The sequence below is a fragment of the Brachyistius frenatus genome, unplaced genomic scaffold (assembly GCF_029030835.1).
Source record: "Brachyistius frenatus isolate BFR_SWC_R1_liver_20210118 unplaced genomic scaffold, ASM2903083v1 Contig_5, whole genome shotgun sequence".
In the NCBI taxonomy this organism is placed as follows: Eukaryota; Metazoa; Chordata; class Actinopteri; family Embiotocidae; genus Brachyistius; species Brachyistius frenatus.
Genome location: NW_027210604.1, coordinates 5,317,508 through 5,345,238, shown reverse-complemented (window position 1 = coordinate 5,345,238; position 27,731 = coordinate 5,317,508). Strand labels below are relative to the sequence as shown.

At 38.5% G+C, this 27,731-nt stretch overlaps 2 protein-coding genes across 4 annotated transcripts in view; one reads left to right on the top strand and one right to left on the bottom strand.

Annotated features, from left to right (window-relative positions):
- kctd16b (potassium channel tetramerization domain containing 16b) overlaps positions 1-27,731 on the bottom strand; it is a 404,485-nt gene that overhangs the window by 149,620 nt on the left and 227,134 nt on the right. The window lies entirely within an intron of this gene.
- LOC138632599 (glucocorticoid receptor-like) overlaps positions 1-27,731 on the top strand; it is a 61,174-nt gene that overhangs the window by 18,671 nt on the left and 14,772 nt on the right. For 2 of the 3 annotated variants that reach the window (XM_069718303.1, XM_069718322.1), the window contains exons 3-4: positions 22,789-22,958; positions 24,485-24,511. In XM_069718303.1, coding sequence (XP_069574404.1) covers positions 22,789-22,958; positions 24,485-24,511 — 197 coding nt within the window. The remainder of the gene's footprint in view (positions 1-22,788; positions 22,959-24,484; positions 24,512-27,731) is intronic. The other variant, XM_069718313.1, reaches the window with a different exon arrangement.

Here is a 27,731-nt window from a genome sequence, read left to right as displayed (position 1 = left end):
TTATCTAACAGTTTGAACAGCTTCCTGAACTTATAGGCTTAGGTTGGATCTTATCTCATCATTTTCCCTGTGGACAGTTGTAACGGAAAGCAATAACTGGAGCCAATATGTTTGGAAAGGTCTGCGCATTCAGATATAAAATTATGTAAAATATGTATTTACTTATCTGTCATGACTAAAACACATCTACAGAAAGCTCTTGTATCCTTGACCAGGATCCACCCACAACAGAGGACACACTCTGGACCTCATCATCACCAAAGGTCTAAACATCTCCAAAGTTGCTGTGACTGATGTTGCACTCTCCGATCATTCCCGTTTTCTTTGAGAGTTCAATCTCCTTGCACACAAATGTCCAAACCGAGGTTGTGACAAAGTGTTACATCTCTGAAAACACCAGTGAACTATTTACTCAGAGGTTCTCCTCCACACCAGCCCTCTCTGGCATCTCAGTCAATGAACTTGCAGATAGCTTCAATTCTAAAGTAAAAAATTGTATTGATGCTATTGCACCCACTAAAGTGAAGGTTGTTGCTGGTAAGCAAAGATCTCCTTGGAGAAATGCCACACTGGTCAGAATAGAGAAAAGAGTGTCGAAAAGCTGAGCGCAGGTGGCGAAAAACAAATCTCCAGGTTCACTGTGACATCTATAAAGAAAGACTTCGCAATTATAATTTGGAACTGAGAAATGCAAGGCAGTCCTTCTTCTCTGACATCATAACCAAAAACAATAACAATACACACGCCTTATTTGCTACCGTCGACAGGCTAACGAACCCTCTAGTGTCAGTAGCTGCTGAGCTCCAGTCCACCTGGGCGTGCAATCAATTTGCCTCCTTTTTTACTGACAAAATACAGAAAATTAGACGAGCAGTAAGTGCCTCCACACCAACCACAGGATATGTGTTGTCCCCGTCTCTAAATAATATCCACTCAAATATCATGGAACAATTTCATTCAATCAACCATGGAAGTCTGGAAGACATTATACAACATCTGAAGTCCTCCTCCTGCAGCTTGGATATTATACCAACACTCTTTTTCAAAAATATTTCAAACTGCATGACCACTGATCTTTTACAAATTGTAAACTCATCCCTTCTCTCTGGTGTCTTTCCTCAGGCCCTAAAAACTGCAGTTATCAAACCACTTCTAAAGAAGGCTAATTTAGACTCCGCAACAATGAAAAATTACAGGCCATTATCAAACCTCCCATTTTTGAGTAAAATAATTGAAAAGGCGGTTTTTCAACAGGTGAATAACTTCTTGGCCGTAAATAAGTGTTTTGATGTCTACCAGTCAGGCTTTCGACAGCACCACAGTACTGAAACTGCTCTTAAGGTTTTCAATGACATCCACTTAAACACAGACAGTGGCAGAATTTCAGTCTTAGTATCATTGGATCTCAGTGCTGCATTCGACACGGTCAACCAAGACATACTACTAGACAGACTAAAAATCTGGGTGGGACTCTCTGGCACAGCACTAAACTGGTTTGAATCCTACTTGAAGGACCGAGAATACTTTGTGTCTACAGCTAATTACACATCAGAGGGTACTAAAATGACGTCGTGTTCCCCAAGGTTCAATTCTGGGGCCTCTTCGGTTCAACATCTACATGCTTCCATTGGCTCAGATTATGGAAAGAAACAAAGTGTGTTATCATAATTATGCAGACGATACACAAATCTACATAACTATATCGCCAGGGGACTATAATCCCATACAAGGGTTAGGTAAATGCATTGAACAAATCAACAACTGGATGTGCCAAAATTTTCTTCAATTAAACAAAGATAAAACAGAAGTAATTGTTTTTGGGGCCAAGGAAGAACGATTGAAAGTCAGCGCTCAGCTTCAATCACTGATGTTAAAAACCACAAACCAAGCCAGAGATCTAGGTGTAGTTATGGATTCAGACCTCAATCTGAACAGCCACATCAAGACAATTACAAAATCAGCCTACTATCACCTGAAGAATATATCAAGGATTAGAGGACTTATGTCTCAACAGGATTTGGAAAAACTTGTCCATGCATTCATCTTCAGTAGACTCGACTATTGTAACGGTGTGTTCACAAGTCTCTCTAAAAAGTCAATCAGAACGCTGCAGCTGATTCAGAACGCTGTAGCTCGAGTCCTCACTAAGACCAGGAAAGTGGATCACATCACTCCAGTTCTGAAGTCTTTACACTGGCTTCCTGTCCAACAAAGAATTGACTTTAAAATCCTGCTGTTGGTTTATAAAGCAATGAATGGTCTACGGCCAAAATACATTTGTGATCTGCTGCGACCTCATGAACCATCCCGGCCCCTCAGGTCGTCTGGGATGGGTCTCCTTTCTGTCCCCAGAGTCAGAACTAAACATGGAGAAGCAGCGTTCAGTTTTTCTGCTCCACATATCTGGAACAAACTCCCAGAAAGCTGCAGGTCTGCTGAGACTCTCAGCTGCTTCAAATCAAGATTGAAGACTTTTCTGTTTGCTGCTGCCTTCAATTGAACCAGACTCAAGGATGTTGATCAATTTCCTGCATTTCTGCATTTCATTACTGTATTTTATTTCTTAAACTGTACTGCAACTTTTATTCTATTTTTAGCTTGTTTAATGTTTTAATGACTGTTTTTAATGTTTCGATCAATGTTCTTAATTTTTTTAAATTTGCTTTTCCTTTGCCTGATGTTTTGATGCTTTTAATGGTTTTATGTGAAGCACTTTGAATTGCCTTGTTGTTGAAATGTGCTATACAAATAAATTTGCCTTGCCTTGCCTTGACTGAGGATATATTAAAACAAAAAAAATTGCATTTCTTTTTTTCTTTACCTTTTTATTGGCTGGATCTGTTTGCTAAGAATTTGGTCATGGGTAATTTACACCCCCTTTATATCTGTTTTTTTCCAAGGAGTTGGAAGACAGATATTTAATGTAAAAACCTTTTACAGCTGTATTCAGGCAGACTGTAGCAGCTAATTGTTTGAGGTCTGGTATCGGCCTGTCATGCATAACTTCAATGCACCACACAATGCCATGATTCGACTGCATGCAGCAGCCCACAAAAGTGTTCATTTCACACATAAACACATTGGATTATTCCTTGAAGAATTCTTCATGTGCCCTTTATGTTTTTTTTCCCACATGTATATTGAATTGAGGTGAGGTTTAAGCCAGAAGCACATCAGTTGCTGTGTGCATGTCAGTGATTGGCAGTTAATAGTTTTCTGAGCTTGTTTAGGAGACTAGTTGTTTGTAGAAGATCTAGGCTACCACCTAAAAAGCTGACTGCTCAGCTTTGTGTGAATGAAAAGTCACATCTTATAAGACACGAGGGAGTGTAGCTAAGTCTCTGCTATTTACCAAACCTGATGAATGTGATGGAAGTTTAATTACCCAACTTTGACAAGTGTGCACTGAGGAAATGAAATGAAAATATAGGCTTAATTATTAATGATAGGTGTCATTTTGTAGTTTGACAAAACCTATCATGAGCTGCCATGCACACCCTGAAACTCGCTGGCAGTGGAGTCTAATGACACTTCTCCTGTTTTTCACACTCTGATAAATTGATGTCGTTTTTTTTTTTTTTTTTTTTTAATTAAATCCAGAGCACGGCTGATATCTGACTGAGAGCAAGCTTTTACCTACAAGACCGGCTGTCTGTTCCTATGTCACTACTGAAAAGACTGAAATATGGATGTGGTCTTCTTTATTTTTTCAGAATGACAAACTATTAGCTTAAATAGTTAGGCAGCTTATTTTTTCATTATATCTTGTAGCATTTACAATAAAAAAAAATACAGTTTCAAATACAGGCTACCCATTTGGATTAACTGATTTAGTATTCCTGCAATGATTACTCTTTCTTATTAGTTGTAATTGTGTTTTTATGTCATTTTTTTGTTAGTTATCATCTAATTCACTTTTTGAGTGCACACTTTTATTTGTTCGAGTACTTTAATTATTTGAACTTTTCTCTGGAGAACCACTGACAAAGCTTTTTGTTTTTTGAATTTGCTGTCTAAGACAGCTTGAACAGCAATGTTAAAGTACAGACAGTGTCTGAGGCCTTTCTATGGTGAATAAAAACAATGTCAGGGCACTTTATAATATGGCTATGGAAGCAAGGCTTAAATGTCCAGATTATATAATACAAAAGTATCTGTCATTATTAGGAAATAAGTTCTTATTATTTTATGACGGTAGATAAAAACGAATTAATAAAACATCCCATTGTTTAGATCTTGTTAGTTCAGGTTTGTCTGAGAAGTGTATCATTGGGTTTATGTGAGAAATCACAGCTCTCGACATTGATGATCACGTGCATTTTGAGTAAGGCTGATATCAAGTGCAGGCTGCTAAATGAAGACTGGAGTTGTGTCAGCAGTGTGGTGGGAACTTTATTTAGACCAGCAGTCTTCAAAGTGCTGCAGAAAGAAGTAGCAACAGGAAGCAAGCCGCTTCAGATGCAGATTGTAATGAGGGCTGCAGATAGAAGTGTCACTTCTACCAGTAAACCCTGTCTGTTCAGCCTGTATAACAACAAGGACAAGCTATTGAGATATGTTACAAGGCTGACTAGATTAAATGAATCATCTCTGGCCTTAGATTTACATTACAGCAAATCCACCACTGCAGAAGTCTCCTTTCCACTTTTCTGGCATTAACATGTGAGAGAAGCACTGAAATATTGCTTAAGCATGAATATATATATATATATATATTTTCATTTGCTATCATTTCCTTTGGCAACAAACCCTACCCTTCCTTGTTCTTCCTGTGAATGTCATCAGTCTGGGATCTGGGCAAGATAGAGGAGGAGCTACTGTAAGTGGGCCACAATCCAGCTGGGCCAAAGTCTGTCTCTATATCTGTCTCTGACTGCAGCTTTCTCATGCGTTCTCCCACTCTCTTCTCTTTGTCATGCTTTTTTCATTTCGTCCCTTGTTTTTCATTTTGTCTCATTCTCCAGCACACCTAAACTCACTGTTTTTCTTCTCTTGTCTTTTCAGTTACTTTACAGGGTGTTACTTTCTCTGAATTACTGTAGCCTTTTTATCTGACTTTGTTTGTCTGCTCTCTAAGTAGCTAAAAATTCCTGAGAGCTCTGTAAGCCTGCAAGACTGGGCTTTGTTTGTGTACCATGCTTTCATGTTGTTTGAGAGCCTGCTCAAACTTTGTTATTGTTCTGACGCTGCAGACCTGGCCTGTTCCTGCCGGAATTCCTGTAGAGCTTCCTTTTTGCCACATATAGGTCACCTATTTGTTCTCTTCTTCCTTCAAATACAGAGGAATTATGGTGCAAATCCTCTGGTGATCAAGTTCAGACAGTTGAAATACATAGAGGAGTCAAGAGAAGGCATTAGTGGTTCAGGAGGAGCGGTACAAAAATAATTGGTTGTTGATATATTACACCAATGAGCCAAAAAAGTATGACCTCTCACAGATGAAGTGAATGTGGCTAATTATCTCGTGACAACAGCACATATCAAGGTCTGGGGTCTATTAGATGTTCAGTAATGTTCTCATAGTCAATGTTTTCTGATCTGAGTAACTCTGACAGAGTGTTAATCAGCATGGCCAGATGATTGTGTCAGAGCACCTTGGAAATAACAAGGATTGTGGGTTGCTCCTGGTCAGCAGTGGTGAGTCCTAAGAGCGATCTGATGAGGGACAAACCACAGACCAGTGACCATGGTGTTGGGGGAAAATAGTGCTCCAAAACTGCAAAAATTACATGACTTAAAGGATCTGCTGCTGGTGTCTTGGTGCTAGACACCTTCAGATGTGTTTTTGAGTCGGGTCGGAGCTGTTTTGGTGGAATGCAGATCAGGTTGAATTAATTGATTTATTGACGTTGATAGCTGACTTGTCTATAGCTTCAACAACCAATCAAAGTTTAGCCTTACAATTACACTGCCATTAACTGTCAGTTACAAGGTGCTTGCAGTTTGTGTTGTATTTTTGTTATATATCAGCATTTTTGTTGTTGAAAGTACCAAAACATATTTGCTTAAAGAAACGTTGTGAATGTTAAATGGATGTTACTTGTGGTCCACATCCAAGATTTTCTGTCTTTTAGGTAGATATATTTTGTGCATAATTGTATTAAATAAAAAATAAAAAAATATTAATCGTTACTGAGGTAAATGTGACAATTTATTGTGACATTGGTTTTTGGTGGCTATAATGTTTTGCCTTATCATTCTACATATATTATTGAACTTGGAGTCAATAATTATGGAAAGCATTTTGTTTTGGAAGACGACTTGTGCAGAAATATACGGAACATTTATTTGTGACTTTGCAGTTATTGGCTTCTCTGTTGCTGCAAAAATGTAATTTTTACTTCCTTTGGATTTCTTTTCGTTTTTTGATTAATCAGTTAATTGTATGATCAACAATATGTCTGAAAATAGTGAAAAATTGCACATTTCAATGTGGTCAAAGTGACTTCTTCCGATTGCTTGTTTGGTTTGATGAACATTTCAAAATCCAAAGATTTTCTTTCTTATGAAACAAAAAAGCCACAAAATGCAATGGTCACTCCATGTATTATCCCAAAGAGGACAACAACAACACTTCCTGTCAGTTCTCAATAAGCGCTCCTCTTCCTGCCCCAGTATGTGCAGTCACTTGGCTAACTCACTATAAAGTAACCGGTTTAGAAATATGATAAAATATAAATGCACAGAATGCATTTTAATATCTGGAACTTGACACTAAGTGCTTTTCTGTATGTAGAAAAGCATTAATCACACTCCCTCAGCTGTGTTTACTTGCATACGTTTAGACTTTGCTGTTTTTGGTCTTACAAGATTAATGTCTTGCTCAGCTGCTGTATGCTGTTCACCTCTGCTTTTGCACATTAAATAGTTAACTCCCACTGTGAAAGTCCGAGGCCTCGTTGTGATTTCTGCCGTTCCCTTTCCTCCACATTTCCCTCCTCACTGCATGGTATATCAGCCTTTCAGCCATTAATTGCAGCTGACACTCTCTCCATTTCGCTCTGTTTGCTCTTCTCTGTACTCTCTCTTCTCTTTTCTCTGTATCTCTCACCAATGATCCTTTTCTGTTTCTGTTCTCTCTGCTCTTGCAAGAAAACGCTAAATGATGTTTGTCAGAATTCAAACCATTTACTTTGCATTTTTATTGTGGTGGATATTACAGTTCAAGATAATTCATGAAATGTACCACAGTAACCAGTAGTGATTTTCCATGTGGTCTCAGATTGATGCCTCAATATTTGTAGGCAACACTCATGCAGCGTGTCAAAGTATCTTTGAACAAGACACAAAAGCTTTTCTTCTTACGCATGCCTCTCTCCAAGACATCATGCATTAAGATAAAAGCCTGAAATAAGGCATAAAACCAAATACTGTCTTGAGTTAGTGGTCAGGAGTCAGGAATGATTAGGAATGATCGTCTTGCTTACGGACTGCTGCATGTCTGCAGGGCAGGCTGGGGCTGGTATAAAACATAACAGCTTCAATGCACTTAGTCATGCTGTTCTCTCAGTGCTGTTGCTATGGCACTGAACTCCAGGTTCAAGTATTTTTTTGTCCTGAAATCGGATGCTTTTTGAGCTGACGTGGACACTGAACCATCAGAAGTAGAAGATTACTTTTTTTTTTTTTACTTTGAGGAGCAATTTGGTGCTCTCGGTGCAGCCCAGCCGGTCTTCCATCCACACTATGAATGTGGACCTGTTAAATCCCACTGATTGGCCTTAAACGTACTTCAGTGCTTCACACATCTGCTAGCTTACCGCTTGCTGCTTACTTGCATTTTTACTCCGCAAACAGCCTACGTTCCATCTCTGGTGTGAAATCGAAAATGCTTCCAATTATTACTTCAGCGGGTTTGATGTCATAGTTGTCCGTTCTGCACTGGTTGATTGTTTTCTCCATCTTGCAGTACAAAAAAAAGAGAAAAACCTCTGAGACAAACAGTGCATGCAGTAGATCTGTTGCAGCCATGCACACTGAATTTGGACGTTTTTGTTTCAGTTCAAATTTCAGAAAGCTAGTAAGAAGACAATTTAATTTGTTTTCTTTGTCACAGATACTGTGCTTTTTCATAGAATGACAATATTTAAAAATGTTAAAATGGTATCTCAGTTCGTGTTGGATCAGTGCACACAGCTTAGTGCCTGTGTTAAACAAATCAGCCTGGCTCTCCATAGCTGACACCTTTTGATTTCCTTTTTGAGTGAGAACATTTGACAGATGAGTCTGCCAAGTAACGTAAGAGGATAGGTCTCACGTTTGGACCCTGCCAGGTTTGAGAATAAGTAAGCAGTGTTTGAAAAGCAGAGTACAGCACAACTTTCTTTTTAGTCTGAAAATGTCACCATCAGAAATTGTCAGTAACTGAATAGCCTTTCATTGCAACGTAATTCTCTTTAAAGGTAAGGATATAATTATTAGTGCTTTATAGTAAAGTTGTATTGCACTTTAAGCTGCACTACACCATGGACTGTAGAGTGTTACACACATGACTGAATGATTGACTTTGTATTGACTCAATGTCAACAGCAAAAAAGGGTCCCCATGTAAAGATGGCTGATGATTGAAAGACCATTGTATTATGTTTAATTACATACCATTGCTTTTTTTTCTACTGTACTTAAAAAACATAGTTCTAAAATTATGGCTGTTTCAAGCTCAACACATAGTTAATGACAGAAAACAAGTTTTGCATGTGAAAAGATGGGAATAGTTCAATTTTATTCCACTCTCATCTCATTATTGTGAATATATGCTTATAATTACGCTGCCCAGGCTCAGACTGATGAGGCTGTGTTTTTCTAAAATGCCAAAAATGATGCACTGAAACAAAGTGCAAACAAGGTAAAATGCGAATGTTGTGATGCACTCTCAGTAGCCTGATCTTCACAGCGCCATGTCATTAGTGTTGAGTTCTTATATTCAGGCTTGATTTGATGGTGATTTGAAATTTAGAGTAAACCCACAAATTCCTAAATCTTAAGTCTGGGTGATTTACCTGACGGGGTTTCACTCTAATAGAGTTTTAAGAAGGTACAGTATTAGTAACAGTGTCTCAGATGTCTCGCAGTTTTAGGGCTTTAACATATGGTTTGCATTAGTTGTTTGTTCTTTAGACTGCTGTGTGACTGCTTTGTGATCTTTTTTTAATTGCATAATCATCCCAGAAAACACTGCAAAAGCAATCCGTTGCTTTACCCACTGGCGCTCACTGAGGTCATCTGACATCAGAAAATGAAATGCAAAATAAAGTGCAGTTTTTCAAAAAGAAAAAGGATCTTAACTTTCAACCCACCTGTATCCATTAAAGTACAGTCGAATGGAAAAAATAAATTAAAAGACAATAAACCTAGTGCTTTTGAATGAAAAAATTCTCAGACAGGATGTGGAAGTGGGAGGTCGGTCTTTAAAAGGTCGCTACTTGGTTGTAGTACAGCACGGGTAAACTCGGATAAACCATGATTTCACCAGGGGAGAATGAGGAAAATCAATACGTGTATTGCATTTGATTGTTCTGTTTGTGGGGTGAAATAGGACACACGTCATCTCTTGAGTTAAACTTCTGATCCATTTGTTTGTGGAATCTATGCTTTATTGTGGTTGCTCCATTAATGCTGACCCACAGTGAAAAATGCTACTTTCACCACTAATGGCTTTGTTTACCTCCATTAAATCAAGGCTGCAAATGCTGGATTTTTTTTTTTTTTTTTTTTTTTTGTCACTATGCGGGAGGAAGGAATTTGTAGAGATTCAGCATCATGTGTAGCTGATATTTTCTTTTTACCTTACTGTTTTAAGATAACTGTTTGTTGTGTACATTTCCAAGCAAATTATATACTGTATGGCTTCATTTATGTCAGCCTTTTTCTCCCTAATTGTAACTTGTCATTAGCTTTTTGAGAAAACGTCAACCATTGAGAATCTAATATCAAACCAATCATGTTTCTATTCTATTCCTATGCACTATTCTCAACACTGTTGACAGAGGCAGATGTAATTTCCCCCTACATGCTGTGAGCTTATTGTTGGTGCTGCGTCTATGGTTGTTTGGATTACAATTATAGAAGCAGGGCCAACTGAGTCACCGCTCCAATGCTCTTATCAAGCTCTTTATCCCTGCTGTCTTTTTTTATATCAGTCATTGAGTTCACCTGATGAAAGGTGGTGGAGCATCTGGAGTAGTCTTTCATTCCTCAGCGAAGGCCCAAGATCAGCACGTAGGCTCATATTCCACTGGCCATCTTTGAAGTGTTTGGAGGGGAGACGAGTGGCCACAGGTCTTTGCTTTCAGTCAGTCAAACACAAGTCAGAATTCCCCCAAGTAGCCTCCTTTCAATGGATGTTAAAACGGCCTCTGTTGAGATTTTTTTGAAATCTTTTACCATTCTTTGGATCACTTCATTCTGCTCTTTTGTTTTCCTTTATCATAACTCACTTTGCCGTCTCCTAATAAAGTCATAACACTGGACACTGCTTATGCAATTTGTGTTATAAATTGAGTAATTTGGGAAAAAATTTGTGCGATCTTGTGTTTTTCCTTCCCAAGTTATTTGTATCTAATCTTATCTAAGTCTATTGCTTTTCACTTTGGATTTACCCTCATTTTTTCACTTCTTTTGTTGATCCTACCACACCTCTTTTCCCTCCTATGATTTCAGCCGAGGGGAGGAATGGATAAGAGGCTTCATGAAGAGCTATTTAGCGTACTTCACTTGGGTTAATGATTGGCCTCTTTCATCATATGGGTGGCTTTGTACATACAGGGGTGTGTCTTGTGTGTGTGTGTGTGTGTGTGTGTGTGTGTGTGTGTGTGTGTGTGTGTGTGTGTGTGTGTGTGTGTGTGTGTGTGTGTGTGTGTGTGTGTGTGTGTAAGAGATAGGGAGGGCAACCGTGTGTGCATTAAAATCAGGATAATCAAATAAAAAGTAGCGTTGTGCCCTGAGGGACTCAGGGGGGTAAAAGTCTGCTTTGTGTCTTTGATGTCGCTCACAGAAACATGGCAGGGGAAGAAAACTTCACCAGCAGGGACCACAGGCAGCTGGGATCAAGCTCATAGAACTGTAGTTAGTTTGCAAAAGTATTGAGACAGTTATCTTTTATTAGGGTGTTGGATTTGTGTGTGTGTATGTGTGCTTGTGTTATTATTCTTTTTTTTTTTTTTATCAGAACAGTATTTGCTTTCACTGAGTTTAATTGAAGCCAGGAGAAACTCACCTCATTTGACACCCAAACAAACATGGCTTCAGCTTTCTAATAACTGATAAATATTTAACAGAGTTTGCTTGGAAAGTGCCTGCTTGTACTGTTTACCTTTTATGCCTTGGGCCGCAGTCGAATCAAATCAAATACGCATGCGTGCATTAATTTGTAAATTTGAGATGAAAAACCACAGGTGTTTGTTGTTTGAGGTAATTTTTAGGCCTGACCGCACCTGTTTTCAAACCACATTACTCTGTTTCAGTCATGGTTTTAATCCTAGTTTGTGTCACTGTTTTGTTTTGTCTGTGTTATGGTTCAACTGCTAAGCTGCTCTGACATATTACTGTCAGCTATGAATATGTGGGTTACAGATGAGACAGCAGTAAAAAAGAATTCAGGATTTTTCATGAAGACACAAGAGTTGCCTGAAGGAAAGTAAACTGGTTTGGTCAGTTTCAGCATTGTCATCACATGACAAATGTGATTGTATTTGTGAACTTTTTAAACATGTTTTTTAACAATTGTATATTTTGTAATATTCTATTTTAATATTAGTCAAAAAGGGTATCCACACATTTTCTGGTTATGATATGGTTTTAAATATTTCAAAATGAATTGGAAAAGATGTCAAGCTCAATATGTTGATTTTAGAAAAAGCTATTGTTCATGGTTACTTAATTTCTTCACTACAGCAGCAGTACAGGTCTGGGGAAAAGCAATAAAATGACAGAATGAAAACTATAAATATCAAGTATAAAAAAAAAAAAAAGTAAAAATGCACATTATATACAAATGAAGTAGAATAGTATTAAATTAAACAACAGTGCCACGAATAAAACTGTATCGGTCCTTGTGACAGCGGCGCTGGATGAGTCTGTTGGAGAAAGTGCTCCGCTGTCCCTGCAGTAGGTGGTGGAGAGGGTGGTCAGGATTAACCAATATGGATAACAGTTTGTTAATGATGCAGAATTCCTACACATGGACATAAATCTTTTAATGCTTGTTATGAAGAAGCAAAATATTAAAAGAACAGTGCTTACATGTACAGTTTGTGATCTGTTGTGGGCCATTATCTAAAAACAACCCAGCTGCTCGCTTTAACAAACAAGCCAACAGTATGTGCAGTAGTGTATGTGAATATCCTGTTCATAACCAAAGTAGTCCTCAACGTGAGACTTGGTAAAAGACTTTTCCATTTTAACCTCTGATTATCAATTAGGATGGAGGTACAGTTGGAAGGAAGTCATTGATACTGTTGCACATCAATGCATCATTTAGGGAGGCCTGTCAATAAATCTGCAGTCGCAGATTTATTTTCCTGCAGCGTTTTAAATGGGTAAAATACATAAAGTCTGATGATGCAGCTGTACCACGTCAACTTTATTTGATGATATAGCTAATTTACACTTTCCATTGCTCTGTCAGTGATAAGGGATACATCTTGAGGCCAGAGAGAAATCTTACTAAGCAAATTCATCAAGTCCTTATTATCTGTTAAGAGCGTTCTAGCTCATATGTCACGACAGTAAAGAAATGTGTGATCATTTTTTTCTCCTCTGTTCTGTTTGACTGAAAATATCCCTTCGCTCTCATTCCATGCTGCAAGAAACACTTCGTCATGTCAGACCTCTCTGTCACAGGAAACTAGTTTGGCAGGGTGATTATGTTTCACAGTAACACTGTTTAAAGGTTCGACACTTGAGCTGCGGTCTGACATGCATCGCAGACAATAAAGAATAACCACAATTGAAAGGCATGTTCCTTGATCGAATCCTTGTTTCTTCGATGCAATGTATAGTCCTGCGCTCGCATTGTTTTCTCCCTGTATGTCAGCAGAAATTAGTTTGCATCTTCAACTTCATTAATCTTTTTGCAGACAAGAGATGGTGGGCGTATGTAAATGTTAACCAAAGTCGTCACCACTCTTCTCTGCTGCTGCAGCTGTTGACATTTTCTCTGAATTCTTGCCTCAGCTCTGCCCGCTTTCCCGCCCGCCTCTTGCCGCCTGCCTGCCTGTCTCTTTTATCCACCATCACTCAGCCTGTTGGCAGCAGAGACCGCAGTGTTTTAATGAAAATGATCGTAAAGATAATCAGAGAAAAGCCTATAGTTTATAGCCCTGTCCACACACTGACCCCATTGAAAATGTAACAGCTGGGATGTAACAACATTAACGTACATAATCTCTGCAGAGATACAGTACAGGGGAAACGAGATCGATTTTAAAGCTACCACGCTTTGGTTAAGGTCAGTGTCAGTTCTATTCATTCGTTGCTAGCGGGCAGTAATAAAAAGCCATTTCACTGGCAGGAGTCAATGGCATCCGTTCACCTGATGCAGCAGCCAGTAATGTTGTTGCTTTCCCACTGTCCATTCCCTCAGAAATAAAAACGTATTTCCATATGCTGTGTCAGGCCAGACATTGAGGTGGTGTTGAGTGAACACATCGAATTTCAGCCTCTACCGTATTTATGTATCCCAGGCTGACATTCAACATTCGGTCAGCCCCAGCCTTGGTTCTCTGCTGTGTTTTATTTTTCTTACTTGTGTTTTAGTCCAGTAAATATAGGCTAGACATTGAATTTCTCTCACCACATCACACCACACCACTCCTCCTCACTTTCATTTTTTTTTTTTTTTTTTCCCCTGATGGCAGACATCCAAGTGCTTTTTAATTGCTGTCTTTTTCATTGATGTTTTGACTTTCATGTTTCCTGTGAGGAAAAGCATGTGAAATCTCGAAGGATTTTTATTTTATTTTTTTTACATAATTTTTTCAATAGCTACAATTTTCTTAGAAGGCATGTGTTTGGCCTTTCAACACTGTTTTTTCCTCTTTCGGAAAGAGTCTTTGAACACTATCCCAAAGAATTTCCTCCAACAGTAGGATGTATACATCCGTATGATTTACATATTTATGGACTTAAATAACTATTGATGTGTCTGCATTAAGCTTTCTGTTATGTAACTGCTGTTTTTTTTAAATTTATTATTATTGCTGCATGTCAGTGCCGCTTGTTCACGGCAACAAAAAGAAAAGTGACAAGCAAGCGGGCCCAGTTGCTTGTTTAGATACAACAACTGTTATATTGCTTGCATAGTAATATTAATACTGGTCTTATTTATAGTAATACATTGTAAAGTCTATTCTATCAGAATACTTGGGTGAGATAATGGCAGAAACAGGAAAAGTAGTTGAAAGGGGAAGGGTAATTTGTGGGGGGCTAAAGCATTAAAGTCCTAAATAAAAGCTAATTACATAAGAGCACCAGGGGAAATGGGGGCTAAGCACCCTCAGGGCCTGGCCTTCTATCTGATTTAAGACACACAATGTGTTAGCAGCAAATCGAATCTGCAGGGAACAATTGAAGGTTCTCTGCTCCACACACACAAACATACACACACACACACACACACACACACACACACACACACACACACACACACACACATCATTTATTTCTGTTGATATTAGGCTTTATTACAGTGATAGAATAATCCTCACATCCTCCTCACTTTACTAATCGGATATTGTTCAAAGGTGAGATGTTGTTCAGTTCTGAGCGTTTGTTGTTGTGTAGTTGTGGAGCAGTCAGGTTGGGTTTATAGCCTCAGTGCCAGTCAGAAAATGTTTGCTGTAATCATTGGAAAATGTATTTTTGTGTATTTTACATTTATTATTTTATGTCTTGTTTAATCAACAACATATTAATTAAAAAAATGATAAATTAATTCATTTTTCATCACAACAAAAACAAAATCTAAAATTCTAAATTATTCAGTTTAACGACGTCTAACACTAAAGAACAGACAAGAACATTTTTAGTTTTGAGACTCTGGAACCAGAGAATTTGTGGCATCTTTATGTAGAAAATGATTTCACATTAATGGATTATAAAAGTAGTTTAACTTTTACTTTTCAGCTATTTACTTAAATGGATTTTCAGTTTCAGTTCTAGTTGCCTTTTTTATCCTTTATTTTTCATAGTTCTTATGCAGTATAAATATACAGATATGTTTTTACAACAAATCCATTTTTTTCTTTTAAGTTCTGTAACTGATTGTTAAAACAATCCTCTGTCAGTGCAGCTTTAGTTATATATAAAAAAAAAAAAAATCACTAATTTGAAGTTGCCTGTCATGTTCACGACACACAATTGCTTGAAAAAGCTACTATGCCTGTGTGCATAATTTAAATGATGCAGAAAGTGCTTCTTTTCTAACATGCTATGGGTTTACTAGAGTGGATCGTCTATATTTTGCTGAACTTCATATTGAGTTTAACAGGAATAAACTTGAATGATTGTGCCATTGCCCTTCATTCTGCTCCCTGTGGTCCACACCATGTGGTCCAATTTCCTGCGAAGCTCCACATTCCAGTACGGCATAACTTCACCCCAGGGATTTAACATGTGACCTCGACTAGCCTAAACCGTACCCTTTTCTGAGAGGAACAGTGCAAGTTTTGTCTCCCACTTTAGCTGCTTTCAACTGCTCTCCTCTGTTCTGTATTGTACATTATCTTGTCGGTCAAAGTTACAGAAAAAGACTCTAGTGTCTGTCCTGTTAACACACTTTGCAGTTGATTGTCTCCTCACTCTGATCTGTTCTTTTTTGGGCTAATCTTCTTTGCCGACACACACACACACACACACACACACACACACACACACACACACACACACACACACACACACACACACACACACACACACACACACACACACACACACACACACACACACACACACACACACACACACACACACACACACACACACACACACACACACACACAACTTGGCTCTCTTACTGAAGCTGTGTAGAGATACGAGAAATCTTGCTGGATTAGACTGGGTGATGATACGTCTGAAATCAATATCTCAGTGAATTAAAAAAAAAAATTCAATTAAACAATTAAAATATATGCAAACTCATTTAATCATATAGTCATACAAACATTCATCATATTCAAGACCAGGCATGATGTTGAACAAACTTGAAACATTCCTTTCATGTTTCATAGCTTTTAAGGTTTCAAATATGATACACTTGTCGACAACAGAATCGTATATCATAAGTTTCAAAATATCTACAATATCCTCTGATCATCACAATATGATTCCACTGAAAGAAAACTGGGATCAGGTCATTTTTTTTCTTTCTTCTTCTTCTTGTTTGCTTCCACAAAGAGGAAAACAATGTTTACCTTTGGAGCAGTGTGTGCGTCAACTGATGTTTGTACCAAGTTCTTGGTTTAATTGCTTGTTTTACCTTATTTGAGCTTTCACTTTCTCTGCCCTCTGACTCACTTCACTAACTACGGCCTTCATTTATCTGAAAAGCTCAAAAAGATCCTTTTGACAATTTGCTGCATACGATGAGAGGGTTTCCATTCATGTCAGAAGAGTTTGATTGAAAGACCTAATTTGCATCCGTTTTTTGTTTTTTTAACAATCTAGGAAACTTTGCCTGAAATTAACGTGAATGCTGTTGAAAAGGTCTTGGGTTAAAGTCGAACAGGAGGTTTTTTCCACCTAGATGTCCTCACTGAAAGGTTTTGTGGTCCTTTACCAGCCCAGCGCCCCTTTCACCCTTTGCTTCTGACGGGCAGAATTCAATAATTGCATGGTAAAAGTTCCTATTAAGGTAAATATAAACATACCGTTCAAACAAAAAGCCATTTTGTCATGGGAGTCTCGCGTCAACATCTGCTTCACAGGAGAAAATGCTTTGTGAGGATAGTTGCGAACAAACAAAACTCTTCCAGTTACATGAAGAAAAAAATTGAAAGAATAGAGTGATGCTATGAAATGATGATTGAAGTGACAGCAGTGTGTAGGAGACGTAGATACTCAGATGTGAGGATGGGTGGGTGAGTGTTGTTTAGCAGGAGAAAAAAAAGAGAGAAGAAAAGAGGGAGCCATCACACAATCACATGATGATTTGTGAAACAAGGGAAGCTTTATAACTGTGCTCCTCTCTAGCAACCAAAGGCTCCACTCAGTAATTCAAAGACCAAATCAACAAACATACACAAACACGCACGCACATGCGCACACACACACACACACACACACACACACACACACACACACACACACACACACACACGCACACGCACACACACACATACGCTGTCTACGCTTGTATCTGGGTAGGTGAGTTGGATAATCCCATGACTCGCCTGACCTCCTCCATACTCTCAGCCAGCAGTGACGCTTGATTGGCTGAGAGGCTGAGTGTGGGTGGAAGTGGGAGGCGTATGCCCCAGCAGGAGCAATACAAATATTATATAACCTTGGCAGATGAGGCGGGGTGAGGGGAGAAGGAAGGAAGAAGAGGGAAATGAGCAATGAGAAAAGAGAGAGAGTAAATGTCAGTGAGGGAGACGGATGTGAAGGAGGGAGAGGAAGTGACAGTAGGGAAAGGCAGGAAGAGAAAAGTACAGTAAAACAGTGAAATTACACAACGATTGAGAAGTCAGAGAACAGATTGTTTTGTTTGCTTGTTTGTTTGTTTTTCTTACTGCGTGGACCTGACAAAGCATGAAGGAGGTTTTCTTTATAAGTAGTGGAGGTTACTTTTGTCTTGCTGCTGTAACTCGCTTATAGTGCCACATTATGTGTAACTGTCCTCTTTTTTTATGGAAAATCACAGTTTTGTTCAGATATTCAATGTTTAAAAAGTAATTCGAGTTAAAATTTACAATAAAACAGACTATTAGACAGCACATCTCAGGATGAACATGCACAGTAGTTGCTGCTATCCATCTTGTGTCACATAACTTGAACACTGTGTGCCGATTTGCTGAACAGATTTATTGGCTTCTGTTCAAGAAGCACACAGATCTTTCTGCAGTAAAACATTAACTTGTAACGCTTTGCCACTGGGAAATAGTTTTTGTGACCAAACAGATCTGGGATTCAAAATGTGGCATGTGTTAAGAATTATTTGCAACAGTTTGCTGGAAAATAAATTGTTTTGTTATCAGTTTTGTGACAGCAACTTGTCTGAACAACAACAAAAAAAAGCACAGAGTTCAATAAATATTATCTCTTCTACAATTGAGTGTGCCTAAAATGGACTGGCAGACCAGGTGGACATGGTGATGTCTTGTATTTAAATGTAGATTGCACCCTCTATTGGGTCTCCAGTAATGGGTGGCCTTGTGAACCCACTCACTGTTAGAGAGAGGCCAGAGCAGGTGAAATGTTCATTATCTGCCAAGGTTACCATAAAACAGGGGAATAAAACATTTTGCAGAAATAATTATGAATGAATATCAGATATTCAGCAACGATCTGCATTATTGGAATATGCAATAAAAAAAAAAATTAAAAAAAATATTTACAAGTCACTCAGTTTCAAAGTTTGTGTCAATCCTAAGCACTGTGATTATACTCATATTCTACATCTCTCTGCTGAAAGAACTACACTCTCCCACAACCACATCGTATATGTTCTGCTCCCACACATTAGCTTAGAAAAAAGCTTTGATCTTAATGGAAAAACTTGGCTCGCGTCAGCTCCCACTGCAGTTCACTGCTATATGATTCCCCAGTGACACAGGAGGTCAGTCCAGTTCAGACAGTCTCTCCTTAGTTGCTACAGACACTTTGTTGTTGTAGACCGTCATTAATGCTGATTAGTTTTTTTTTCCACCGCCTCATCATGTAGTATTATGTCATTAAGCAATTGTATTTCTTCTCTGGTTTGATTTTGTATAGAAGCAAATCGAATTAGCATGTTCATGTGATTAATTATAAATCAACATCCTGTTTACTGGATTGTATTTATCAGCAAAGGAAACAAGGAGAGAAGAAGAGATAGATTTTCAGCTGTAAATTATACAATCTTTAGAAATAGATTTATTTATGTGAAGATATAGGATTGTTCATTCTGAACAAAAAATCCTAAAAGCTCACACTGTCTTTTGCAGCAGGATTTAATCAAATTTATTGTTTTTGTAGTCGTGATGCCAATAAGGCCCTCCAACATTTCTTCACAGCCTCTCTGTATCAACACATACTGTTAGCATGTGTGCACACACAGACAGAGATGTTTGTATGTACAGGGAAAATAATGAGGAAAAGGAGTGTCAACACTGTCCAGTCAGATTTTTGTAACGTTTGACTGTTTAAGATCGGGTGCTCGACTGATGTGTACGGTTAACACACACACACACACACACACACACACACACACACACACACACACACACACACACACACACACACACACACACACACACACACACACACACACACACACACTTTCTAAATCCAGTGTGAGTGGAGAAAGAGCAGCAAAGGCAATGAACTGCGACTTACTTTTTTCTGTTTATTCATGCCTTTTGCTCAAGTTCCTCCTGAAAGTATTGGTTAGTGTGTCTGCGTGGGTGTGTTGTGTTTGATGGATTATCTGACTTTCATTCTCCATTCATTCATTCTTCCATTCATTCACGTATTGGAATCTTTGTTTGTGGGTTAATCACTGTGTCATGTGCTCTTGTTTATCAGTGCATATGATTCCTGTGTGTGTGTGTGTGTGTGTGTGTGTGTGTGTGTGTGTGTGTGTGTGTGTGTGTGTGTGTGTGTGTGTGTGTGTGTGTGTGTGTGTGTGTGTGTGTGTGTGTGTGTGTGTGTGTCAGCAAATTGACTATGTTTATGTACACACGTTTGTTGCGCTCTGGTCCAGTGTGAAAGCATTCCTAATGAGACTTGAATCTACGCTACATGGTTCAATCCCACACTTGCTTTCTCAGTGATGGGAGGAGCATGTGAATTCCAGCAGAAGTAGGAGGAGCTATAATTTTATGTTTAATTCAAACACCACCCTGTGGTCATTTACCAGCACTTGACTCGTGCTAGAGCAGAACAGAGTAGAATTTTGTAACGTACCACATATTCCTGCTCTCTATTACACTTTTGAAATAGCTGCTAAAATCCAAACAGTAAAAAAGATAAATTAAACAAAATAAATGTTTAAAAAAAAAAAAAAAACCTGTGGATCATTAAACTCTAATCTGAAAAGTTAGATTGTAAAAGTAAACACCTTGCACTTTCCTACACATGCTTCATGCTGGTAGCAGTGATCACCCTCCTCCCTAGCACTTTGTGGTTTTGGCGGTGTCTGAGCAGTCCCGAGAGCCTTCACAGGTCAAGCACTGCCTAATACTTAGTGTTCATAGCATCTTCACTCGAATTAAGTGGATAAGTAATGAGAGAGCTAGAAAGATGAGCACATAGCTGGTTACCGTACTCCTCACAACGAAGGTTAAAAGAGGCCATCTTCTATAAATACTCTACTACTAGACTGTCGAGCCAAAGTTAAGAGTTGGTACATACTAGAATGCATTTGCCCACAATTGCAGCGTGCCAGTGTGTGATAAAGTCCAACCGTGATGTGAACCAGTCACAAAGTATTGACTGAATTTGTTAACTTTCACTGTCGCATCAAGTAATTATCTGGGGCAATCATGTTATTGACAACTTCATAGATAACTATGCATTGTAGAGTCACATCTTTCGGTTTGTGTGTAGACTTTGGATATAAAAATGTATATCATATTTCTTAATAAGGTTGTATCTCGCAGTGGTTAAAAACAGTTAAAAGTTTTATTTAGCTACTAGGTATGAGGTTGAGGAATATATGGTATGTTATGAACAAAATCAAATATCATGATTTACTGTAACCATTTTGGGGGGATGACTATTGTTGCTGTTTTCAATAAATAATCATCAGTAATGTGAACATAATGATAAGTGGGTAGTCTGGTAAATTCAGAAAATTACATAATTCTACTCTAATGCAGCCTTTTAAACAAGGAAAAGACAACAGTTGTGTCATAAGAATATATTGAGTCTCATATTACATTATTGATATAATATCAATATACTATAATGATACAATTTTTTTTTTACTTCAAAAGGGAAGCTGTTCCTGATTTCAGTTTTACTTTATATGTTTATGTCCATAAATGCACATATTTTTGCAGATTATGTGACGACTGTGATGGTCATGCTCCCACTTCCAGATGCCGGGAACAAACTCCCTGCTCTCCCATCCCCCCTCTGTTTATGCCATCTGCAAAACAGTCTGATTGTATTTTTTTTGTAAAAATTTTTTAGAAGACTGCCAAAAGTTAAGCTGGCATTGCGGTCTGAATGCTGCTACCATTTCAACATGTCTACATGTATTGGGAGTGATCTTCACTTGCTCACTGTTAAGGCATGGATAGACATCTTGGATGGATGTCTTCAGAGATCCACCACCGCGACTCCCTTTGGTTGGAGTCCAATTTATATAAGCAAGTGTCATCTTTCCAATGATCATGAGGCACAGTCACTATGAAGTTAGTTGTGCTTGTTTGGAGAGAGGGGTGAGGGTGACTCCTGATCTGTGAAACGGACAGTAACAGGTTTCATTTATATTCTCTCTCCGCTCTCCTATCCTCTTTTGCGAAATGGATTCTGTTGGTTAAAAGCCACCGAGACCAAATGAGTAACATCAGCAGCAGTGTTAAGACATCTATATACCTGAATGTAAAGTCATTATCAGGCTTAGCAGCATAACATAGTTACATAATCCTCATATACGTTCCAACAAGTGTGCTACTAAAACAAACAAAGGGGGAAAGATTTAAGCCCGTTTAATGCGGTCACATTCCTGTCACGGATTACACAACCGTATCAGTCGAACACTGGCATAGTCTTGGTGTGCAGACTGCTACCTGACCTACAATACAGCTGTCAAATTGGCTGCAGCGACTGGTTAAGCTTCACGCTGTAGTTCAGGTGTCTCAGTAACTTTAATTACAGGCGGTGTGGGACAGTGACATCTGACTGCATGCACACGCATGTTTCTCAAGAGGTTTAAACAAGGCTTTGATTTGCATCGTAACACAATTGGAGGCTTGGACTGAGATTTAAAACGTAGTTACTGCACAGAGGAGCTGCTGCTGGTGACAGGCTTCATTGGGTTTGACTTACTTGCTTTTGCATTATTAAGCATTAATGGAAGAAAAAAAACAGTCAGCGAGCTCTCAAATTTAACACACCATTAACTAGGTTAGAGAGGTTTATCTGAGGACAACATCCCAGTCTGACATCTTGAAAAGGATTTTTCTTAAAGTCAGACAGTCATACTCGTCTAGTCTCTCTACAAGATAGGTTGACTATGAGAATACGGAGATTATTTGGAAATTTGCTTCTGAGTTTCTATTGGATGTTTGTGGATCCAAAGAGATTTCTTCGCAAAAACCTACTATACAGTATCGGTTAATTCTTTCAGCTACACTTCTATTGCTCTGAACATTTGAACCCTTATTCAGCTATACCATTGCATTAGGAAAAGACTCCATCGAGCAGAGAAACATCATCACAATCCTGATTTCCGCTCAGATTTTTTCCTTAGTGAATCATACATTTTAGAAGGTCTCCTAGCAACAGTACGATATACCATTGAAGCTGTCTAAACTGGGAAACCAGCCTTCAATTTGTCACCGACATTGTCATATGTGCATGCCTTCGAACCCTTCTTTACTTATATTCAACTATTTTCTTTTTCTCTTTGTTTATATTCCAGCTCGTCACCCAGAACCGGGGAGACCAGCAACTCTGCGGTGCCAGGCCAGTCCAAGGTGAGCGGGCAGACCCGTAAGATCTGTTTGGTGTGTTCGGACGAGGCCTCGGGATGCCACTACGGGGTCGTAACCTGCGGCAGCTGCAAGGTGTTCTTCAAGAGGGCAGTCGAAGGTTGGACTCACACATCTGCTGTATAGCATCCACCCCCTCCGTCATTAACTCACACATGGCACACTACAATACTTGTGAACTCCTGAAACTCACATTTGATTTGAAAGATGGTATTTATATTAACCTTTGAGAAAGAAGTTTTTGTCATATTTTGTCACAAAGATTCTCATTCAGGAGAATTACATAACAGATATTGATGCTTTTGCACAACAGTGAAACATCTCTGCTCTTTCTCTATTTCAAAGCAGCGGAAATGTTTTATTATTTCTTTAAATCCAAGGTCAGCTTAGAGTAGCAGTGCTTGTTGAGCTCATATGCTTGCTTTTTTCATTCATTTGAATCTTAGTCCTGACCATGTATGTCACCACCTCCTCCTCTATTCCCCTCCTTGTTGGTCCTGTGTCAAAGTAGAGACTACTTACAAGTGATTTTGGTTAATATCCAAAATTTGGAAGAGGCAAGAGCCCAGTCCAACAATATCACCACCCTGGTAAACTTCCAATTAACATATAATTGTATTCTAGAGGACTAGTATTATGATGAACTTGTAAGACAGCCTTTTTTTTCTGCTTGGCGTCACTAACATTTATATGTCCTCTAACAGAGTATTCAGTTCTTGTCACGGGCAAGTAGTTTGTGCATCAGGATGCTTGTCTTAGATCTAATTGCCTTGAAAATGTCTTCAGCTGGGAGGGAAATGAATGCATCTGACTAACACAAAGTATTTTGTGTTAAAGGATCTCTGCCATGCATTCCTCCCTCTGTCTCTCTCTGCTTCTCTTTTTACATTTCCCGTCTTTTCTATGAGCTGTCTCTGAAGATGTGTTGTTAGTCTGAAAGGGCTTTCTAAGGCGTATGTCGCTGTTAATTCATAATTGAACGCACTCATCAACAACGGGCTGGTGAAGCTAATGATGGACAATAAAGAAAATAATTTATAATTGACCCAATGCCTGCATTAATGTCTTATTTTTAAGTCCTATTTAACAGACCAGTAGCCTTGTCCTTCTCTTCCATTCTTGTGTTTAACACCCCAAATCTGTTTCCTGTATCTGCAACTAACATTGCCAGTGACATAATACAGGTCATGACCAAGCATAATGTGGGGAAATCATTACTCTGAATGCTAAGTAATGCAGTGAATACAGATTGTTTTCACTTCTGCAACATTGCTGGTTGTTAATGGAATTAATAATGGAAAACATTTCTGGTCTGCTGCATCAAATACAACATAGAAATGAGACTATTCTACAAATATGGGTAGTAGTGTTGAAGATCAACTGAAGAAACACTTTGAGCTGGATGATATTCTAATATCTACACTATTGCTGTATAATTTGTGGACTTGTTTGATTGTTATCCAGTATATCAGCTTTTATGAGGGGTGCCGGTGTAACTGCGGAGCACTCAGACTGTGAGTTTTATTTTGAAAAGAGCTGCCTACAGAAGCACTACAGAAAGTTATATCTGTCATTTTTGTTTTTCTTCCCCCTCTCCATTGTCCGGTCGTTGTCTCTATGGTGAAGGATGGAGAGCACGACAAAACACAGATGGTAAATAAATGCACTTTTAATAATAATAATAATTATTATCATTGTAATTATGATGATGATGGAAGTACTCTCACCTCTGATTTGCCCCCCCCCCTCATGTCCCTGTGTCCCTTCAGCACTAAGATATATGACCAATCTGCCTAGACACATGCATAGCCTCTTCTGCCAACTACCTCTTAATGCATGTGAATGTTCTGATTTGGTGATTCAAATCAGCATTAATTGCCTGTGAATGATTTTTGTGCTCTTCAATTTCTGCCTGGAATCCTCCACCTCATCATCTTCACAGGTGGTACATCCAAAAATTGCAATCACATGCTGTCTTTTATTAAGTTTATTTCCTTTCCTCATCACTTCCTGAGATCTGATGTCAAAAATTACTGCTGTTGTTATGCTCCCATTTTGCTGTACACGTGTTTTATTTACTCAATGTGTTTCACTGTTTCTGTTGATGGCTGTGTTTAGGTCAGGTATGCATTTAAAAACATCCTGCAGGACTCAAAGAGCTGCTTCCTTTTTAATTGGCTGCTGGTCAGATAGCAGTTGTTGGAGATTTGAAAGGTTCAAACTCCTTATCTCCTTGTTTTGATTTGACAATGCTAACCACTAGCCGCACATGCTAGTATTGGCTACAAACCCAGCGAGAGGCTTCAACAACCAACACTGATGGGTGGTGCCAGACCCTTGTAAGCAGATCTGGGTAGGATAAGGGAGTGGGCACACCAGTGGGATTCAGCTGGCACTTTTTGACACCACAGATGGTTGTTTACTCCGTCGTTTGTAATGACTTCCTGTGATATCAGCGATGGCTGCATGGCAGCTCAAATGCTGATATGTTGTCATCACAACACCAACCCTTGAGATTAATTTCCAATTTATGTGGAATATGATTATACTTGAAGTTCAAAAGTGATTCTCTCTGTGATGTTGACAGCTGTCCAGAAACCGGGAATGAAGTAACAAACAACACTCCTTGGTTGGTTACATTTGTTCAAACCATGGACTTTAGTGTTAATTCCTTCAGTTTTACCCCATAATGTTAAAGTACAGTACCTATACAGATTACAGAATGTATTTAGCTTCAGGCACCATCATAGTAGTATGAAGCAACATTAATCTGAGTCAGTCATTTCCTTGATTTCCCAGATTCAGTGTTTGCTGGTGCTTATTATAGTAAATTAATTTTAGGTTGCTGTATTAGAGCTCAATATTCACTGGCAAAATAATATAAAGCTCTGCATTATAATGGAAATCAAACTGAACTGACCCACTGTTACAGAGGTAACCAGCACTCTCACAGCCAGCTTTATACATTTTGTGGACAGCTGTCAAATATGAATGGTGGTTGCAAGTCAAAGATTCAATTTAAATACAGAATTAAATGGTGTTTTTAAAAAAAAATTTTTTAGCTATACTGTACAACTAGTAAAAATATATTGAACTAAAAAAAGACCTATAGTTATGTAGCTTTGATGGTAACAGAAAAACCTGTTTGTCTTTTGTGTTAATCTCGCATTTCCTTTGTAGCCTGATTCTCTGTAGTTTTCTGCTTGTACATTCAGATAAATACATATATTTTACAGTTTACAGGTTATTTTGAGCCTTATCAGAGTTGTGTTAATTCACTGCTTAATCAAACCAAACATTTCCAAAGATGTTGCTGCTTTATACTAAAGCGTTCCCACTGTCAACCCAGGGGGGGGGGGGCTTTCATTGTTGAGAAGTTTCATTCACACAGAGCTTCATTAGAGGTTCAGATAAACTACTTTACCTGGATGGTGCAGTAAAATACATCACAGTAAGCAGTATGGTTTACTGTAAGCATTATTCCAGGCATTCAGATCATATTTTCAGTTTTAAAACCATAGTTTGCCCTTTAAAAATTTATCTTCAACCTTTGGTGTTTGAGGTTTGATGTAACTTTCACCTCATACAGACAGACAAAGTATTCAAAAGGGATTTGGAAATGAATGTGGGAGGTTTTTCTACATACAAAGGCAGTTTGTATTAATTTTATATTGAATATCATTTTAATCTATAATACAATATGGTGCTCTTATCTCCATGTGTCTCTGGGATGCAGTTATTCAGTAGAATTAATCAGACACTGTGCAGTATTAGCTTCACATTCTATTATATGACACCAGCAGTATGATTGAATGCCCTACAGTTCAAAAAGCTGCATCAAACACATGCCATTTCAGAGATCAGTAAAGATCACTAGATCAGTGTTTATGGTCCCGAGGGCCATTTTGTCATGGCACAGTTGACTTTGTATGAGGTCTTGTTTCAACCCATGATGTTTCCTGCAGCCATGCAGAAACTTCTCAGTATGTGTGGAACATTAAATGAAGGGTTACTGGAGAGTGGCAGATACAGAATGAGTGTTAAGTAGTAATTGTATTTTCCAGTATAATGAGTGTCAAGAACATGAAAACACAGTGATGCAGCTGTCCAGATCAGCTCCTTAATGATTAATGCTCATATAACAGAAGTGAGAAATGAGCATGCCCTTCATCTTACCTCCCCATATGTTTAGTAACTGGTGATGTTGGAGAAGGTTGTAATTTAGAGATTCAGCCACCCAGACGGAGCATATCAACTTTAATAAGACATGCTTTTTAACTTTGCATTTTTCAGTGGAAGAATGTAACTCCTTTAGAGGTGGGGTGCAATATGGCAATGTTTTTCTGTCGCAGAACTGGAGCTGAAAAACTTTTAAATAGTTTTACCGTAGTTGAAATGATGCACAGATCAACTGGGTGATCAGTGAGTGACTACCAGCCTGCACTCCTGCTAATGCTTTTTTTGTTGTTCATTTTACTTCCTGTTTTACAACTCTCATAGTGCCTTCAGTGTGCCCTGTGTTTCTCTCTGAAATTTAAATTTGATATTTAGGAATCCAAAAGTTTATAATATTATTTCATACGGGTCATGACAAAACTGTAAGGCTAGATGTAAGACCTGTGGACTTCAAACATGGAAATCTCTCATAACATCATTCTGCTGACTTCCTGTTCACTATGACCAGTAACTGAAGGAAGTGGTGAAACCAACATGAATCCTTTCTGCTGATATATGCCATTCTAAACCATGGCCGGTGGTCTGTTTTCCACTACATGACCTCAGTAGACGATGTTCTTTGTGGGTTCCGTGACTCATGGTACATCCAGTTAATTGTGACAGTTGGATTTCACGGAATGACTGTCATAGTGAAACT